This window comes from Podarcis bocagei (assembly GCF_964188305.1).
Source record: "Podarcis bocagei genome assembly, chromosome: 1".
NCBI classification, from domain to species: Eukaryota; Metazoa; Chordata; class Lepidosauria; order Squamata; family Lacertidae; genus Podarcis; species Podarcis bocagei.
In genome coordinates this window covers 76,167,001-76,185,834 of record NC_138125.1, presented here as the reverse complement: position 1 = coordinate 76,185,834, position 18,834 = coordinate 76,167,001, and the positions used below count along the sequence as shown (strand labels likewise).

The 18,834-nt window shown below is 48.2% G+C and overlaps 2 protein-coding genes across 3 annotated transcripts in view; one reads left to right on the top strand and one right to left on the bottom strand.

Moving 5' to 3' along the window:
• The window catches only part of SLC67A1 (solute carrier family 67 member 1), a 108,834-nt gene that overhangs the window by 26,591 nt on the left and 63,409 nt on the right, over positions 1 to 18,834 (top strand). For both annotated transcript variants that reach the window (XM_081205342.1, XM_081205341.1), the window contains 4 exons: positions 10,379 to 10,597; positions 12,359 to 12,456; positions 13,625 to 13,770; positions 14,212 to 14,344. In XM_081205342.1, the coding sequence (XP_081061468.1) occupies positions 10,415 to 10,597; positions 12,359 to 12,456; positions 13,625 to 13,770; positions 14,212 to 14,344 (560 nt within the window). In that variant the 5' untranslated portion in view covers positions 10,379 to 10,414. The remainder of the gene's footprint in view (positions 1 to 10,378; positions 10,598 to 12,358; positions 12,457 to 13,624; positions 13,771 to 14,211; positions 14,345 to 18,834) is intronic.
• LOC308584349 (uncharacterized protein) lies at positions 3,763 to 6,019 on the bottom strand. Its single transcript, XM_081189053.1, has 2 exons — positions 4,833 to 6,019; positions 3,763 to 3,911 (listed from the first exon to the last, which is right to left on the bottom strand). The coding sequence occupies exon 1, from the start codon at positions 5,912 to 5,914 to the stop codon at positions 4,841 to 4,843; it is 1,074 nt and encodes a 357-aa protein (XP_081045179.1). The 5' UTR covers positions 5,915 to 6,019; the 3' UTR covers positions 3,763 to 3,911; positions 4,833 to 4,840.

Genomic DNA, 18,834 nt, shown 5'->3' with positions numbered 1-18,834 from the left:
CAATAGAACAGCTGAATCAGCTGTCAAAATGGCTCAGAGAATTTTGATCAAAGCCAGAAAAGCAAGGACTGGTGCATATCTAGATATCCTGGACCACCAGAACACATCTTCATAAGGTTTGGATGGGAGTCCAGCACAGGGAATGATGGGTTGAAGGACAAATGCCTTGTTACTAATGGGTGTGGCTTACTACAGCCAGAGAGCTCCAACAGATGAGCTGAGCTGATTGCAGAACAGAAATTAAGACAGGCAATACTACTGTGACAAGTCAACTAAAGACCTACTCACACTACATGTGAGCAAGCAAATTTGGATACAGCCAGTGGAGTGACACAATGAGGAGTGGAAGAAAACTGAGGTCCAAAGTCAACTGGACACACACTCGTTTGAGATGGTAACTCAAGAGGACCAAGTTTTGAGAAGGAATCAAAGGCAATTGTGGCGCAGCAACCAACCTGTACACTCAGACTAGCAGGACAGACAGAAGAGAGGCGACTTCAGGAGCCAAAAGATGCCAGTACGGTTGTTGGCCCACTGCCTATAGAGAATACCCACCTCCTCTTGCACAAGTAAATGAGAGACAACCCAGCTCACACTCATCTCAATCCTGCTTGGATACCACCTTTTTTGGTTGCCACCTAGAAAGAATTATAACTCCTGAAGTAAAACAGATAACCCCATTGCCTAAAAGACTATGTCTAAATTCAAGGGGGCATATGGACTTTTGAAACTATATAGTTAACTGTAATAATTGTTCACTTAAAGTTATGAAAGGAAAGATGTATCAGTTATATGTGGAACTAAGTAAGAGGGAGAGGAAAGCAGTCGGGGAGAGAAACTTAGAGAGACACAGAGGGAAGGTGCAGGTAAAAGGAACAGCTGCCCAGAAGTGACTCAGCAGAAAAAGGAAAGAGAAATCAGGAGAGTCAGAGAGAGTTAGGGTTTATCCACAATACGTTTTGCTCTGCTCTTTCCAGGTACAGGTCTATGCTTAAAGCTCCATGTCCAAGCTTTGTTGTTGTTTTCTGGCCCACAACTTTCCCCACAGAAACCATTTTTAAATGGTCATTATTATTATTATGGACGGAACAACTAATGAAGCAACTTGAATAGGAATGAAGTCAGGCCCTGTGACCAACATATACACTCCATCTCTGTACTAAAATACCTTCCAGCCAATTGATTTTGAAGCTTCCTAAGCCATTTTAAGTTTCTTATCCATTCTGAGCTGCAGAGCGTTTTAGCATCAAGTCCAGAGCTAGCAATCCAGTGCAGTGGGTAGGCAGGTCCAAGCATCCTTTATCTCCAGCAGAGCCACAACAGCAGCAGATAGAAAGGAGGAAACAAGGAGAAGGAGAGGGGAAAGGAAAACAAAACAATAGAAAATAAAAGATAAATAGAGGGGTGCCTAGCAGCTCTCTCTTCTGGGCATCTCTTTTTATCTCCACACCATGGATGTTGCTCCGCCTCTTAGCAAAGCAGTCTGCTTATCGACGGGTACCAAGGTCACTCACTTCAGCAGAAAGTCAATTTGACCCACAAGCAGGTTTTTGTTTTGTTTTTTGTGTTTCTCAGGGCTTGCTCAGAGTCTGAACGTTACACTGCTGCCATCTGTTTTAGTCCATCATGGTTGCTCTGGGACTTGCAGAACCCAGTGATTCCTTGGGCTTGGCAGAGCCAGATTAACAAACCCCACAGAATGCAGAGGGACTTACTTCCTTGCACAGAATTACACTGTCGTTTCAATTGTAGTTTTTTCTTCTTATTATTACTAAAGCAGACCCTGTCAAAGAGGCCAGCTTGACAGTTACCTATCCTGAACGTCATAACAGGCTAGTGAAAGAATGTGACAGTCATTCCAGACGACTGGCTTATTTGCACACAAAACTGGTTGTTACCCCACACTTCCTAGTACAATTGTCCCATCACTTTCCTAACTACAAAAAGTCTGATAAGTGTCAGAAAACTGCACTGGAAAGTGCTAGATCACAGCCACTAGCTGGCAATGTTCCGTCACCTCTGTGCTGCAAACCTATCAGCAGGAATGCTCACTGACTTGACTGTCACCCTCCACCTCCACTGAAAACCATGACCTTTGTACCTTCTCTGTTAATGAGCTTGTGTTCCTTGCGTGGCGAGTTCCCGCCCCCCACCAAGATAAATAAACACACGAGACACCATGATTAAGGTTAATTGGGCGAATTAGGCCACAACTTTATTGAATTCAGGAATGAGAGGCGTTGGCTTAGGCATTGGTCCTAACGTCTATCCGGCTCCAGCCCATTTGCTGGAGACACGGTGAAGGGTTAACACTGATCGGGGGAGTCTCCCGCTGAGGCACGTCGGCTAAGAGCTCCCCCGGGTCACCGCTCTGGGGCGTGCCTTTGGCCCACACCTCCATAGGCTTCGGACAGGGCCACGCCCCCCGGAGTCCTTTAACGGACCACCCTTCGTTCACTGGGGGGAGGTGATGGCGTTCCTCCCCCCCACACATCCTCTTAACCCCTTCTTACCAATGCCTACCGCCAATGCCGAAGAGTTGTGACGAGTTGCTACGAGGTAGGCGAAAAACCAAAAGGCTGGAAATTGCCAATTGGGAAAAATTCCTACCATGCCCCTTGCGGCGACAGGCCGAAGCCCATAGCAAAGTCAGACCTACCTAAAGCCCAACTAAAGGGAGGGAGGGCGGGGAAACGTGGGGCTAGCCGGAGAAGAGAGGGCGAGCCCCCTCCGCTCCGGCCCTAAATAGGGCAGGGCCACGCCCCCTCCAGCCAGCCGATTGGCTGGCCGGGAGGCGTGGCCGGATGGGATTCCCCTGCTCTCGCGGGGGCTGAGACCAGCCCCCGCTCACGTGGGGGAGGGCGTGATGCCCGCAACCCCACCTCCTGGGGCAGGCCCGGAAGTGGCTTTGCGTGGCGAGTTCCCGCCCCCCACCAAGATAAATAAACACACGAGACACCATGATTAAGGTTAATTGGGCGAATTAGGCCACAACTTTATTGAATTCAGGAATGAGAGGCGTTGGCTTAGGCATTGGTCCTAACGTCTATCCGGCTCCAGCCCATTTGCTGGAGACACGGTGAAGGGTTAACACTGATCGGGGGAGTCTCCCGCTGAGGCACGTCGGCTAAGAGCTCCCCCGGGTCACCGCTCTGGGGCGTGCCTTTGGCCCACACCTCCATAGGCTTCGGACAGGGCCACGCCCCCCGGAGTCCTTTAACGGACCACCCTTCGTTCACTGGGGGGAGGTGATGGCGTTCCTCCCCCCCACACATCCTCTTAACCCCTTCTTACCAATGCCTACCGCCACCGAGCAGCCGCTCGCCGCCAATACTCTCATGCCTGAATCCACTCCCTTATCCCCTTAGCAATATCCCACAACCAAACATCGTTACCAGCATCCGAAAGATGCACGCCATCATACCGGTAGAGGGCCTCGATGTTGAAACGAATGCCTGGGTGGCCAATGACCAACCCCCCCAGGGCCGCCACTCTACGCACCACCGCCCGATCCAAGGCTTTCCTAGCCCTATTTATAGCTATCGGGCACCTGCCATCTCTCCAAACCCGCCTCTCCATCAGCGAGGCCCAAATAATTGTGATATTCGGGTAAGCTGCCTTCAGCTCCTCGAAGTCGCTAACAATGTGCCACTGCAAATCAATTGCCTTCCTGTAGGCTAGGTCGTTTTCCCCTAATTGTATGAGTAAAGCGTCTGGGGGGCCCTCTACTGCCGCTCTGGCCATAACTGCTGGGAGCATCTCGGCCCAGCGCATTCCCCTCCGGGAGACCCAGGAAATGGTGATGTTAGGAGGAAAGCCCAGGCATGGCCCGAGACCGGAATTAATGGCGCGGACCCTGGCCCAATGCACAATACTGTGCCCGATAATCCAGACGCGCACCCCCATGTCACCTGTAGGAAATTGAGAGAAAAGGCCACGGTCAACCACCATCACAGATTCTTTCTCAAATAACGTTTGTACGCATCAGACTTCCAACGACCTAAGTCCCTAATCCTTTCTGTTGTAAGACCCAGGTGCATTGCCGTGGTGGCTGCTCCAATCCTGAAGGAGTGTGCTGCAAAATCTGCTGCGGGAATGCCGCATGCTGCTAGCGCTAAGCGCATGACCCGCGTGAACTGGTGACGCGTCAAAGGTAAACCATCTGCGTGAACCAATAAAGGCCCTGCCGAGGTGACCCTCAGGGATAAGAAGCGCCTCGTGTCTTTTACTGGACATGGGCCAGGCCTACCGGTGGCCATCAGCTGAACCAGAGCCCCCCTCCCGTGCTGGTCTGTTTTGGAGCTGCGTATTCGTATTACCAGGTCCTCCCGTGACAGGGTAACGTCACTTAAAAGCAAGCCCCGGGAGGAACCGTGCAAACCTGCTTCATAAACTACCTCACCCACGCGCAGAGCTCCAAAAAATGCAATGGAATACGCCGCTGAAAATAGGCGGGCCTCGTACTTAGACCAGCATACTGCACGCAATTTTTTATGGATTTGGGAAAGGATGTCGAATGATATCGGCCTTCTTGTATCGCAGTTTGTGGGCTGTAGCCTGCGCCATCCCTCTAACGTCCTTCGTATAACAAAATCGTCACAAGGGTCAGTGGAAAATACCGCCTTGCAAAAGAATGAAATTGCTGCGGCTTGAAGGTTGAGGGTTCTGGGGGCGCGGCCCAAGCGTCTTAGGTAAACTAGGTAAGATAGCACCTCAGGCTTGACGGGAGGGGTATTGCTCTTGATGGTTCGGGTTTTGTCACGGAATTTTAAAAAATCTGACCACGCCTTCTTATACGATCTCAAAGTGGAAGGTGCCAGTGAGGCCATTACTCCCTGAATCACTTCTGGCTCCCAGGCCTCTGGTCCCCATGCCTCAGGTCCCCAAGGCTCCACAGATGTTCCGGGAACGGCTGCGGCAGAAGCTGTGCATCCGGTGCCAACGAGCGGAAGCGGTCCATCTGAAAGCGAGATAGGGCGTCCGCGATGTCATTATTTACACCAGGCACAAATTTTGCAGAGAAGTGGATGTTGAGCTCTAAACACCGGAGAACGAAGGAACGCAGGAGGACGCCTACCCTTGGTGACCGCGCGGCCTGCCTGGAAAGTACTGCCACCACGGCCTGATTGTCGGTGTGGAAGCACACCCTATGGTTACTAAAGGTTTCCGGCCACAGGTGCACCGCCACTACTATCGGAAAGAATTCCAGGAATGTTAAATCTCTGGTAATGGGGCCCCCTTGCCAGTCAGCGGGCCAGCGCTGAGCGCACCATTGGCCCCTGAAGTAAACGCCAAACCCCTGAGAGCCCGACGCATCCGAATGGACCTGGAAGTCAACCTGTAGTGACAGGTTGTCCTGCCATAGAGAAATGCCGTTGTAGTTCTGCAGGAACTTCAACCAGACTTCCAGGTCGGATTTCACTTCCTTAGATAGCCGTACCCTATGGTGAGGGGAACGCAGCCCTGCTGACAACTTCGCAAGGCGGCCACAAAATGGGCGGCCAGGGGAAACCACGCGGCAAGCAAAATTTAAGTGGCCTAACAGTGACTGGATTTGCCTGAGTGTAACTTTCCTTAGGGGGAGTAGCTGCCGAATCAGGTCGCCAAGCGCGATGAGTTTTTCCTTGGGAAGTTTTGAGGTCTGAGCGACAGTGTCCAACTCGATACCTAAGTAAACCATGGTCGTAGCCGGACCCTCAGTTTTGTCGGCTGCTAAAGGAACCCCCAATTCCCCTGCTAGTGATATGAAGGCTTCAAGGAGCTCTGAGCACTTAACTCTGCTATTAGCCACGAGGATAAAGTCGTCCAGGTAGTGCGACACGCCCTCGGCGCCGGTTCTAAAGCGAAGCGCCCAGTCCAAGAAGGTGCTGAATGCCTCAAAGGCTGCGCAGGCCACAGAGCAGCCCATGGGCATTGCTTTGTCTACAAAATACGCCCCCTCAAATTTGAAGCCAAGCCACCGGAAATCTTCCGGATGAACTGGCAAGAGTCTAAAGGCCGACTCAATGTCACATTTTGCCAGCAGTGCACCCTTACCGAACTTGCGTATGAGCTGTACCGCTTGGTCAAAAGTGGCATATCTAACTGTGCAGAGCTCCTGTGGTATTGCATCGTTGACGGACCCCCCTTTTGGGTAGGAGAGGTTGTGGATCATGCGATACTCACCGGGCGTTTTTTTGGGGACTATACCTAGCGGGGATATATGGAGGCCTTCAATTGGGGGGACTAAAAAGGGGCCGGCTACCCTTCCTGCTTTTATTTCCTTACTAATTTTCTTTTGGGCAACCTCGGGCATCTCCCTCACCGATTTTTGGTTTGGAGGATCACTTGATTTGGGGGGATAGGCTACTGGGATCCTGAAACCGTTACTAAAGCCCTCCCATAGGTATTGTGCTGCCGTCTTGTTAGGGTAAAGGTCTAAGAGGTTTTTTAGCGGGGACAACTTGATGGGGGACCAGGCTAAGCCCAGGCTGAAATTACTGTCTGCCACCTTGGGGTCCAAATGGAGCCGCATGGCCACCTCTCGGTCCTTGGTTATAGGCGCCTCTCCCACCCCGAAAGGGCTGCCTCCCTTTGGTGCAGGCAGTGGCAGGGTGGTTACCGAGGCATTTCTCGCACTCGTGGCTGTACTTACAGACAGCCCGTGCACAAACCCCCTTGTTGTACTCCCAGCACAGCCGCCTCTGCTTTGGAGCGGTCTTCCAAGATCTTGACGAATCCTGGGGCTTCTTTTCGACGAAGGGACCCACGTGTTCTGACCAGTAATTCTGGTCCTTCAGGTCCCAGCGCGTGGAAGACAACAGTGATGCATTTCTGCGGAAATCTTCATCATAATTTAGGGCAGCAACTTCCCCCGCTAAATCTCGCGCCCTCCTGACATGAGCCAAGTACGCAACCAAATGCATCGCCCGCTTTGGATAAGCCGCGCTGACGACGCCCATAAACACCTGGAACCCGTCCAGCCAGTTGTCAAAAGTACGTTCGGGTCTGGGTGTCCTGTACTTGCGATTACCATACTTGCGTTTCTTCTCACCCCTACCCATAAGCTTTGCTGGAGGTATCAGTCTGAAAATATCTATGAATTCCCCACTGAGGATCTTATTCCTCTTTCTCGGAGATAAATGAGAGCCTACGATGAAATCCGTAGAGAGATTAGTGGACGTTTTAACATCCTGCAGCAATGCGCCATCCTTCCACTCGAGGGTCCCGTTAAAGGATTTCCTGTAGGAATTGGCCCTCCTCTCATGCACCCATAAAGGCAGGCCCACAGCGTCCTCCCCGTGGCCCCAGTACTCCTCCCTAGGAGCATCGCTATCTGAATCGGAAGAAGAAGAGGTACCTGAATCATCCTCTGAATCCGAATGCCTGCACTTCTTCTTCTTCTTTGAGGTGTGCTTCCTCTTCTCTTTCCTCTTCCCCGAGTGGCTCTCAGGAATGGCTTGATCCGGAACGGCTACCGCCTGCGCTGCTTGCGTCCCCTGGGCTTCCTCGTCGGAAGAAGAACTTGAGGCACCCTCGGCTGGTGCTGACTGCAGTGGTGGGTTCTGAAAGAGACTTGGAACACCTGGATCCTTTTGCAGATTAGTAGTCCCAGGACAATGAACGCAAGCCTTACCCTTTCTGCCTCCCCTCGGGGCCCCTTTTGCCTTGCCTGGGCCGGTTGACTGTGCCCGGGTATTCCTTTTGGGCCGGGGTGCTGACTCCTTGGCTGCTTTCAGCGCTGCCACCGCGGCTGCAGAAGTGCCGGGAAGTTGCACCTCGTTCAGTTGTGTGTCTGGAATGAAATCCTGTGTGAACGCTCTTGGTGCCTCCGTCACAGGTACCGCCACCACCGGTGCTGCTGTTGATGGTGCCCCCGGCGCCAGTTCTGGTGCCGCTGTCACTTGCGCTGCCGTTGTCGCTGCCCCTTGTCCTGAAGATCTATGCCTATAGAAATCTTGAAACGCTGTGAAAAAATCTGCCAAGGCTTGGGGGTTACTTGGGATTACAAAAGGTTGGGGCTCCTCCTGATTTCCCTGAGGCCCCCCAGCTGCGGTGGAGTTTACTTGGTTACCTTGACCGGACATGATGTGATATAGGTGCTTGCTTATCTTGATCAATGAGAAACCAACCACGTAGTACGGCTAATGTGCGTAGCTCGGTATCGTCTTCACTGGCAAACTTTAATGAATGATAGTTAACACACCCAACCGCTCCTGTTCAATACTGTGCACACCAGTAACCCCAGACAATGACTTTAGCTCAGTATTGTCCGCACTCAACCCAGTTGCTCAGAATTGTCTTCCCTGGATACCCCAAAGAGCGCTTTATTATATATGTATACTATTTATTTATTTGTTTTCCTATGTATTGCCGAATAGATTGATTGCAACTATGTCGCAATTAAAATTGATTGACCAAATAAACTTAAATTAACGACCGAATAAGATGACTTATTCAGATGACCAACCTCACTTAACACCAACAGAAGTAAGCAACTTAATTAGCGTGCAATTATATAAGCAGGTGTAGCTGCAATGTCTCCTGGCCAAAGGCAATAAAGTAATATCAGACAACGTAATATAATTAATAAAGCAGTCAGCAGGGGAGACTGAATTGCCCTATGCTGAAACTTGCAGTTTTAATCACACATCCAATTTCCTACGAACCAAATTATAAACCGTTTAACTACAACAAAGAGATAAGGTCGCTTGAGAGATAATTGCCAGGCAAGGAGCTTATCAAGCAAAGCAAAACACCCTAGGAGCCCTTTAAACTCCTGCAAAGTAAATGAATTAAATTGCTAGACGACTGCAGCCTTATAAATAAACAGCCAATTGAATATTATTATTATTATTATTATTATTATTATTATTATTAATTGGATAGTATAACTCCTACAACTAATTGGAAATAAGCCTTATGAACTCTTGGAGCACTCTGTTAATATCCCCCTAATATCTTCCCCAAGGCAGCCCCTTCCTGTGCTGGTATTGTGTGAACTTAGCTGCACCAGCTACCAAGGCTGTAAGCTTATGATAAATAATTTCACACGCGTAGCTGCCTCTGGAAATAATTGGCAGACCACGTGGCCGCTTATCCGAAATGGTACCGGGACCCTTTCAACCCGGCGTTGCCTTTCCTAAAATTGCGCTAAAGTGAAAAGCTCTTTTACCCCTTGCACAATGCCTGACTTGCTGTTGTCCGATAGCTTCTAAGTCTATTTAAAGAAGGAGCGAGGTAGGCACTACAGAACAGGCTGCTTCCCACCCGGTTTGCCTAGCCTAAAATGGCCGCCGCCGCCAGGCCACGTGGGCAACCAAAGATGGCGGCCGAAAGCTATCCCGTTGCCTAGCAACGGCGGAAGCTGCTCTCAGCTGTAGCCTCGTAACCGCGAAAATCACACAACCCAAGGCAAAGCCACGCTGCAGACTAAGCCCCCAGCGAAACGGACGCAAACGCACGCAAACGATAAACACTAGAAGCCCGTGCCCGAACTGCTAGCTCTCCGATGAATCGGGCAGAGCTGAAGGGCAGCCTCTGAGCCAAAGCCAAGCCCCGCAAGAAAAACAGCACGCAACAGCCAGAAACGCGCCCACACGGCAAGCAAGGAATAAACGCGCTCCACGGACCAACGGCTCAACCTCCCGCCAAATTCAATCTCCTTAATCCAATACGACCTGTTCCAAGCAGTGTGAGGGTAATCCCTGCAGAGCCACGTGGCCGGAGCGAAGGAGGAAGGTTGCGGGAGGCTCCGGAGTAATCAGCTGGCTGGCGGCCGCCCGAGCCCAGCAGCTATCGGCGGTGTAGCTGCCGCACGTGGTCAGCGGAGCGATGCGTGATCCTTCCTCCACTGCTGGGGATCTACGAGAATAAGCACCCCCCCAGCAAAACCCAAGTGATTTCAACTCTTTTTGGCTCGCGTTGAAACGGAGCACGCAAGCGGGCAAAGAAGAAAATTCTCCGAAAGCGATTTCAGCTCAGAATAAAGGAGCGCTCCGCAGTGCTCCTGCAAAAGACCGCGGGGTGACTAAAATGCGCCGGTCGATCGGCAGCTAGGCCCCAGAGAGATCCGCGCCTGCTGCGCTGAAGCTCCACGTGTCCGGGAGAAAGAAGGCTCCAACGTCGACCGGATCAGCTGGAAAACGTGGGGCTAGCCGGAGAAGAGAGGGCGAGCCCCCTCCGCTCCGGCCCTAAATAGGGCAGGGCCACGCCCCCTCCAGCCAGCCGATTGGCTGGCCGGGAGGCGTGGCCGGATGGGATTCCCCTGCTCTCGCGGGGGCTGAGACCAGCCCCCGCTCACGTGGGGGAGGGCGTGATGCCCGCAACCCCACCTCCTGGGGCAGGCCCGGAAGTGGCTTTCCCAGCTGAAAGGTCATTCTCTTTTGTATTCCTCCAGACCAAGGTGTGTGCCTGACGGTTTACCCAGTGCAACATGAACCTAGGAATCCCTTCAGAGAGAGAGCAACAACAGAGACGGAAATTGAGAGATGAGCCCTTGGAGAAGGATGACAACAGCAGAATAAATATGACCTCAAAGCAAAGGCTGATTCAGCTCACTTATCTGATTACAGTTGTGGACCTGGCCTGCATGTTCATGCAGTTTGGGATTGTTCCAGTGAGTATATGGAGTATAGATTTTTACTAGCTCCACCCATTACTTTCTTTTCTAAAGGAAAAATGCTCTAGCAACTTCCTGATCTAACACCAGCTCCCTGATGCAGTATAAGCAAGTGTAAGTGAACGTGATTACAATCCCCACATCTGTGTGTGTCCTTGTCTCTCAGCCTAGCCTACCTCACAAGGTTGTTGTGAGGGTAAAAGGGATTGGGGAGAGAACCATGTGACCACCTTAAACACATTGGCAAGACTCACAGCTTACATAAGGGGACAATCGGACCAGAAATTATTAAAAGAATGGGGTTGTGCCAAAGAGTATATGAAAAAACATTGTTCTGGAGTTAGTATATTGGTATGTAATGAATGATGCTTTACAGCGTTAAAGAAAAAGAAAAATGGTGTAAAAAAAAATAAAAAGTACCAAGGTGGAAGTAATCTAATTAGACACAACAATACAGTAAGAGTAAATTTTTTGAGGTCTTAGAACAAAGGAAGGAAGTCAATTTGTGTTTATGTACGTAATGATATGGTTTTTTTCTGTAGATGTGTGCTTTTTCATTTTTGTTTAGTTTAGTTTTGTTTCCTTTGTTTTTTTTTCCCCTTTCCCTTTTCTGTTCTTGTTTTTTTTCCCTATATGTTCCGGGGATTTTTGTTTGTACAGTATTATTTTGGATTCAATGTTTGTAATTTTTGTTATGATTCTGCATTGAAAATAAAAAAATTCTTAAAAAAAAGAAGAAAACCACATTGGAGAAAAGGCAGGACATACATATATCAAATGCTTAACTTCAGAATCTACCATAGAAGAGGATTTGTGCAGGAAGAGTGTTTGGTTTGATGATGCTTCCTTGATCTAATTCAGTTGATCTACTGACATAAACTTTGCATTCCAAGACGTGAGAGGGATATTCTAAAATACTGTATTTTAGACCTGTCGAAATCAATGTAGCTACTTAATTCATTTCAGCAGATTTATTCTTTAGTGTAGCTTAATTGGATAGCACTCATTTATTTATTTTTAATGTTGCCTGAGTGGTGCAACTTCCACACTGTGTTATATAACCAGCAGTACCCTCAAAATGTGTGTGAGAATGCCAAGTAGCTAATGGGAACTGGTGATCAAGGAAAGCACTGATGCTTTTCACGAATTACTTGTAATGAACACCCTTAACAGATTCTGCTTGTGGTATCTGCATATCATACAACCTTGGTCTTCAACTGGATCAGGAGCCAATCTAAATGAAGTTGCACCAGAAGTACCACCAGAGAAGAGAAAGGAGGCCATCTATAGTATGGGCATATATTCATTGTGGGTCATGTATTGCTGCAGGCAAGTTGTGATTAAAACTGCCCACCCCCAAAGAGTCTCACAAATACTGCTCCCAGGTGTCCTGTACTGTTTTAGTGCTCTTTGGAGGACAAACTTGTAGGACAACATAATTGCTTGACTCAGCAAAGCTGATGGCTGGAACAGCAGCTTGTGAGACTGAAGACATGATGTGGTTCTGTGGCACAGAGGGCAATTCTGTTAGGTGACAGCATGTTTTGAGCCAGTGAAGGAGGCCAAAGGAGGTCCTCTGCTTTGGGGCTTAAGAGGACATTATTTTGGCTTGAAGGGTGACCTTACAAGTCCTGCTCATGCGAATTTAAGAGATTGCACCATGGCCTCACCAACATTTTATGATTTGGTATTAGTTTCCATGTCATTCAGAAATACAGTATAACATACACCTTTCTCTTTGATTTCACCCCCTTTCAGTATCTGGCAACCAGCCTGGGTATGGATGCTGTTGAATTTGGCTACTTGCAAACAGTCTTTGGTGTTCTTCAGCTTCTGGGAGGTCCCATTTTTGGGAGGTAAATATAACAACCATTCTTGGGAACCCTGTGGAATGTCAGAATTGTTTGGAGTTAATAACACCATTTTATTTTTAGCTCAGGGAAATAATTTAAATAGCCATCTGGATTTCCCATACTGGCAGCAGGGGAATGAAAGGCTCTTTTACTACTGTATTGTATACTAACCAACTCTATATTCCCCCCCCCCTTTTAATGTTCTGATTGCCACTGGATATTAGCCAATGCAGGAACTGTTAATAAGCTGTATGCACACAAGTAGCTGTTAATGATAGAAAAGGGAGGGAGGAAGCTGCACAACAAGGCCAGCATTCATTTCCATTTCTTTTGTATTTTTAATTGGATGTTGAATGTGGGTAGGTAAGAAGTCATGGATTTGAATGCTGACAAGATGATTGCAAACCTTGTCTTTCAAAATACATCAGTCCGTGGACAAGGATGATATCTGTGATGTCGGATTAGCAGGATTCTCATTTGGAGGCTGGATAGCTCAGCTGGTTAGAGTGTGGTGCTGATAACACCAAGGTTGCAGGTTCGATCTCTGTATGGGGCAGCTGCATATTCCTGCACTGCAGGGGGGGGGGCTGGATGCCTATGGAACTGATAGCTTACCTTGAGTGGATGCTAACTGGCAGAGCTTTTCCTGGGAAGTGAGCAATAAGGGTGACCTCCCCAGTGCCTTGGTGGTCCCTTGTGCTGGCCCCAGTGGCCCCAGCCAGCAGCCCCACTTCCTGGCAGGACCTACTGACTTCTGCCAATCGAATGAGGCTCCACTAGCAGTGCTGCCACTAAAGCATCAGCAAAAGGGGGAAATGGAACCTGGGTTGGGGAGAGGTTTCTCCTGCCTCTACAGCAGAACCCCCCCCCCAAAAAAAGGAAACCAGGAGGGAGGAGGAGGGGGCACTGCTGCCACCATTGCCATGAAGAGGAGGCAAGGCAGCAGAGGTGGGAGGGAGGGAGAGTTGAAGGCAGTGGAGGATCCACACAGTGTGACTTGGCCCAGCCCCACCCAGGCACTCCTCATCAGCCCTGTTGAACAGCCAACCTTCCCTAGGATCTGTCTTTATCTTAAAAGGCTGGAAGAACTTCTACAGTTTAGTGGAGTCTTGCTTTTATTGCTGCACACCCTGTTATGTTTCTGAAGATGCTGCATCTCTTTCTATACCAGGTTTGCTGACCAGTTTGGAGCCAAGACTGCCTTGGCCATCTCATACGTGGCTGGATCTCTGTTCTTCTTGCTCCTGTCTGTGTCCACCAGTGTCCCTCTGCTCTTTCTGTCCAGGGTCCCCTCCATCTTCATGCATGGACTACCAGGTGATGTTATTAGATGATGCAAACGTTAGCATGGGTCGACTCAAGGGCTTTGGCTCCCAGAGTCAAACTAAGAAACTGCTGCTCGTGCACATGTGGACGATGTGAGTTAAGGTCCGGTCGATACTGGGAGCAATCTGGAGGGGATGAGAGGAAGTTTTTCACCTCTCGGGCAGGTTGGCATACGTCTGTGGTAAGAAGCCATTTTACAAAATGGCCACGGACCAATCTTCTTGCAGCACCTCCCTCATGAACTAAAGCACCCACATTCATAAAACTTGTCAAGCTATAGATTTGGGGGTGTAACGAATCCATGGTTCATCATGATATTCACCCCAGAACTCTGCCCCTGAAATGCTCATTATCATATTTTTAAAAGGAAGAGCAAAGACTTTAGATGGTACACGATGGTTAACCTGGGTTTCCCCTCCATTTTTAAAATAGGTGCTCAAATGGTGATAACAGATTTGACCACCGCTGACGAACGTGTTGATGCTTTAGGAAAGCTTGGACTATGTTTTGGAGTAGGAATGATCGTTGGAGCTTCCTTGGGTGGCACCTTAACCTCAAAATTTGGGTGAGTGGTCATGTCTTGTTTCAGTTAACCGCAATGCCCTACTTTTAAAGGAATGTATTATTCTCCTTTGCAATGGCCAAAAATTGAGGTTCTGAGGTAATCTCACGTAGCAGTATGCACAAAGCTGAGAAGGGTCGAAGTCTACAACCCGGAACACAGTTGTGCTGCTTTTAACCCATTGCTCCCTATGCTCATTCATTGGGAATGAGTCCCACTGAAGTCAGTGGAACTTACTTCTGAGTAAGTGTGCAATGGCAGGGCTATTATTATCATAGATTTCTGTATATCTCATGACGGTTTTCTACACCACAGATTTAAGGTGTATGTGGTTGGTGCCCATTATAATCCAATACAGTGGTACCTCAGTTTAAGAACAGCCCTGCTTACGGACTATTCGGTTTACAAACTCTGCAAAACCAGAAGTAGTGTCCCGGTTTATGAACTTTACCTCAGTCTAAGAATGGAAGCCGAACGGTTGAAGGGCACCAACGGCAGGAGGCCTCATTAGGGAAAGTTCGCCTCGGTTTAAGAACGGATTTGGTTTAAGAACGGACTTCAGGAACGGATTAAGTTCGTAAACTGATGTACCACTGTAGTGTGTAAGGCAGCTGAGCAAACTTATTTCACCCTAACACACGTTACAACTATGCGCTCTTATTGCAAATATTAATTGAAAAGCAGAGTTGAACGTATAATGGCGAAATAATTTTGGTTTGAAATAAGTGTAGACAAAGAGATATTGCTGTATATGGAGAGTCGGGATATAGAAATCTTGGAATACCGGTAATTTAAATCAAAGTCCAGAGCAGGCAAAATGGGGCTCATCTGGCTTTAAATCTCTGGTGGCAAAGTGTGAACATGCTTGTCCATTAGATGGCACTGTTTCACAGCCATAATTTCCCCCCTTGTTGGTTTTGTGTTCTTTGGCTGTGCATCAATGATGCTTCAGCTAGCATCCATCTTATATTTTTTAAGGGGCTGGAAATGTAAAACACCCCACTGTCCTGTTTCTTGAGCGTTTAGGTTTGTTTGTATCTTAAAAAGATATGTGTGAAGTCTGTGTGTTCCTTCTTCCCTGTGACAGGATGTGCACCTTTCCTTTTAAAAAGGAGAGGTTCAAACTGCTACCCTTCCATGTGCGGGTGGCGCTGTGGTCTAAACCACTGAGCTTCTTGGGTTTGCGGATCAGAAGGACAGTAGTTCGAATCCCCATGACGGGGTGTTGCTCTGTCCCAGCTCCTGCCAACCTAGCAGTTCGAAGCACACCAGTGCAAGTAGATAAATAGGTACTGCTGTGGCAGGAAGGTAGAAGGCATTTCTTTGCTCTCTGGCTTCTGTCATGGTGTTCCATTGTGCCAGAAGCAGTTTAGTCATGCTGGCCACATGACCCGGAAAGCTGTCTATGGACACATGCCGGCTCCCTTGGCCTGAAAAGCGAGATGAATGCCACAACCTCATATTCGCCTTTGACTGGACTAAACCGTCCAGGGGTCCTTTACCTTACAGCAAGTTACATGGTAGTGGAAAGAAATAGTGCCCTTTTATAATTATTGGGTTGTCTTTGGTCTTGCTTTTATCATGTATTTTCTTTTTTATATATATTGTGGTTTTATATTGTGAACTGCCCTGAGATATACGGGGCTTAGGGCAGTATAACAATTTAATAAATAATAATAATAATTAATAATAAGAAACAGCACACAGGTTTTCAGTCATTCTGCTTCAAAACAGATCACCCTCCGCTACCCTTCTTGCCCCTACAATTCCCTCTATGGGGCTTTAGACAGGATCACAGGGAGCTGTCTCTTTGTGAGTCGGGCTGCTGCTTCATCTGGCTCAGCACTGTCTAAACTGACTGGCAGCAGCTCCCCAGGGTGTCAGGCAGGAACTTCTTCCAGCCTTACCTGGAGACATTAGGGATTGAACCTGGGACTTTGTGCATACAAAGCAGGTGTTCTGCCCACTGCGCTGCAACTCTTCTCCCAACCAAATCTGCTAAAAATCCCCTCTGTCACACAACTTTTAAAGGAGCAAGAAAGAGCCCCACCTCCCTTTTCACCTGGCCAGCCAGAAGAGAGTACCTTTACCACTCTCACTGTCAGGAAGCAGCCACAGCTGAGGACCAACCAAAATGCCATTCAGGATGCTTTCCTTTAATGTCCACTAGATGGTGCAAATGTCTTGGGAAGAAGGAGAGGAATGGTACCATCAAGGCTTGTTGTGGGGATTTGTCGGTGGTGGTGGAGAGGAACCCAAAAAGTTCTGGAAGTTTGTGACACACGCACACAAACCAGTGGTATTTTACACAGTAATGAGAACAAAAAAGGACACATGTGCAAATGCTGTTACTTTGGCTGTGTTTCATGGAAGGACCATGGTTTTATGCAGTGCTTTTTTCGGGGGGGGGTTATGCAGGGGTACACATACCCCTAAACATTTTGTGAATCTTTGTACTTTTGTCCATTTACTGTATTTGTTTTTCCTGATTTGAACCATAAAATGGTGGTTTTCTTGAGTCAAAATGAGAGTACCGCTGAACATTTTTTTTAGAAAAAAGAACTGGTTTTATGTAGGGTTGAAAAGAAGAGAGAAAGATGGGCAGAATCAGAGTGGGAGATGCTTCTCACTCCCCAAAAATATATTAAGTGTCCTTTCTGCAGCGAATAGATGACATACAACCACAAGTAAGACAAAACAAAGCAAAGCAAAGCAACACAATAAGAAAAAATGCAGAAACACAATTGGGGCACATTCAGACCATACATTTAACTAAGGTTGCCATATTTCAAAAAGTAAAAACCAGGACACCCCAAAAGCTTCTTTTTAGATAAACCCCACAATTTTTTGATTGCCTAATACCCAAGACAAAGCACCACCCTTCAAAACCCCACCCCCCGAGATAAATGACACCTTTGAAATCCCAGTAATGTCTGGGAAAATCTGGACATATGGCAGCCCTAATTTAACAGCCATGGCTTCTCCCAAAGAATCTTGGGAGCTGTAGTTGTTTAAGGGTGCTGAGAGATGTTAGCTAAACCACTCTTTCCAGGTTTCCCATCGTTCCCTCTTCACAGGGAACTCTGGGAATTGCAGCTCTGCGAGGGGAACTCCTAACACCTCTCAGCACCCTGAGCAAACTACAGTTCCCAGGACTCTTTGGGGGAAGTTAAAGTGGGATCACAGTGCTTTGAATATATGGTGTGAATGTGGCCTCAGCCACTGACTGCATAAAAGCAAATTGCCTTGAGAAGGACTTTATGAATGGCGTTTGTGGCCTTTAAAAATGGGAGCTTGCGAATAAATGTTCTTCCTAGACTACCCTCTCCTGTGACAGTGTTCTGTTACACTGCAGTCCTCTACATGCTCAGCCAGGTATAAATCACATTGTATTGAATGGGGCTTCCTCCCAGGAAGAATGCATAGGATTGCAGCCTTGCTTCGCCAAAGGTAGCTAGCCACATTTGAAGTCCTGCATTTCTTATCTTAAGGGCAGGTCTGCAATGTCTTCTGAACAAGCTCTCTGAGTGCTCCAATGTGCATGCGGAGTTATTTAATGTGCAGACTGTCCCATTTTGTTGTTGGGAGGGGAGCAGATCCATCCACACACGCAAATGGGGATGGCCTTGCTGTTGGCAGGGCTCTAGCGGAGGAGACTGGAGTTCCTGCGAACGAAACCACGGGATTGGCCAAACTTCGTGCCCTCCTCTTAACACATTCCAAAGTTTTGTTTTAAAAATGGCCCATTTGTGTTAATTTTTGCATAATTTCCTATAAAGTCCCACCAGCTTTGTGTTATGCATTCATGCTTTACTGTCCTGGAATGGTTTTTCTGTTTGTTTGCTGTGATGCCATAGGGAAAGAATGTCCCTCGGGTTTTCTGCCCACTTTGCGTTTTCTTGTCACTATTATTCAAGTGTGTGTGGCATTGACATACTTGTGCTTTAAATGCAGAAGAGGATAAATTTTTTGTTTGGCTCTTGGGCCTATGTCCTTGGTCCTTAAGAGGTAGTGAATTTTAGGACAGTCTGCACTGGCAAAACCTGTCCTCTATTTTCTTGAAGCATATTTCCGCCTGTGAAATAAGCTTCCATTTCTCTGCCTCTTTCTGAGGACTCTCTCGAATCCCTTTAGAATATTGGTGAGTGGAGAGTGGAGCTCACTTCGTTGTGGCAAGGTGCCTGTGGGTGGCGTGTGGGTGTTTCTCTTCCCATTTAACGTTTCTCATGCCACTTCACTTACCAGTACTATGGCACCTGCAAAACATCTCAGTAAATATCCCCTCAGAAATCCACGCTGCACCCCAGGGTGGGTGGCATGGGCACACCATTTTGTATTCCTGTTGCTTTTTCTGCTCTCTTAGATGTGGCAGCCATTTTGTGTTGCGCCACTCCCATATTCATTTTGCACCCTGCCACTCACCCCATGGCTGATGTTCATGGCACTTGCCCTAAATTCTAAATGTTATGAAGCAGGCTAGCGAGGGAGGCTGG

Coding starts and splice junctions, on each gene's coding strand:
- LOC308584349 (XM_081189053.1), bottom strand. CDS start 5,914: ATGCCCATGGGCTGCTCTGTGGCCTGCGCAGCCTTTGAGGCATTCAGC.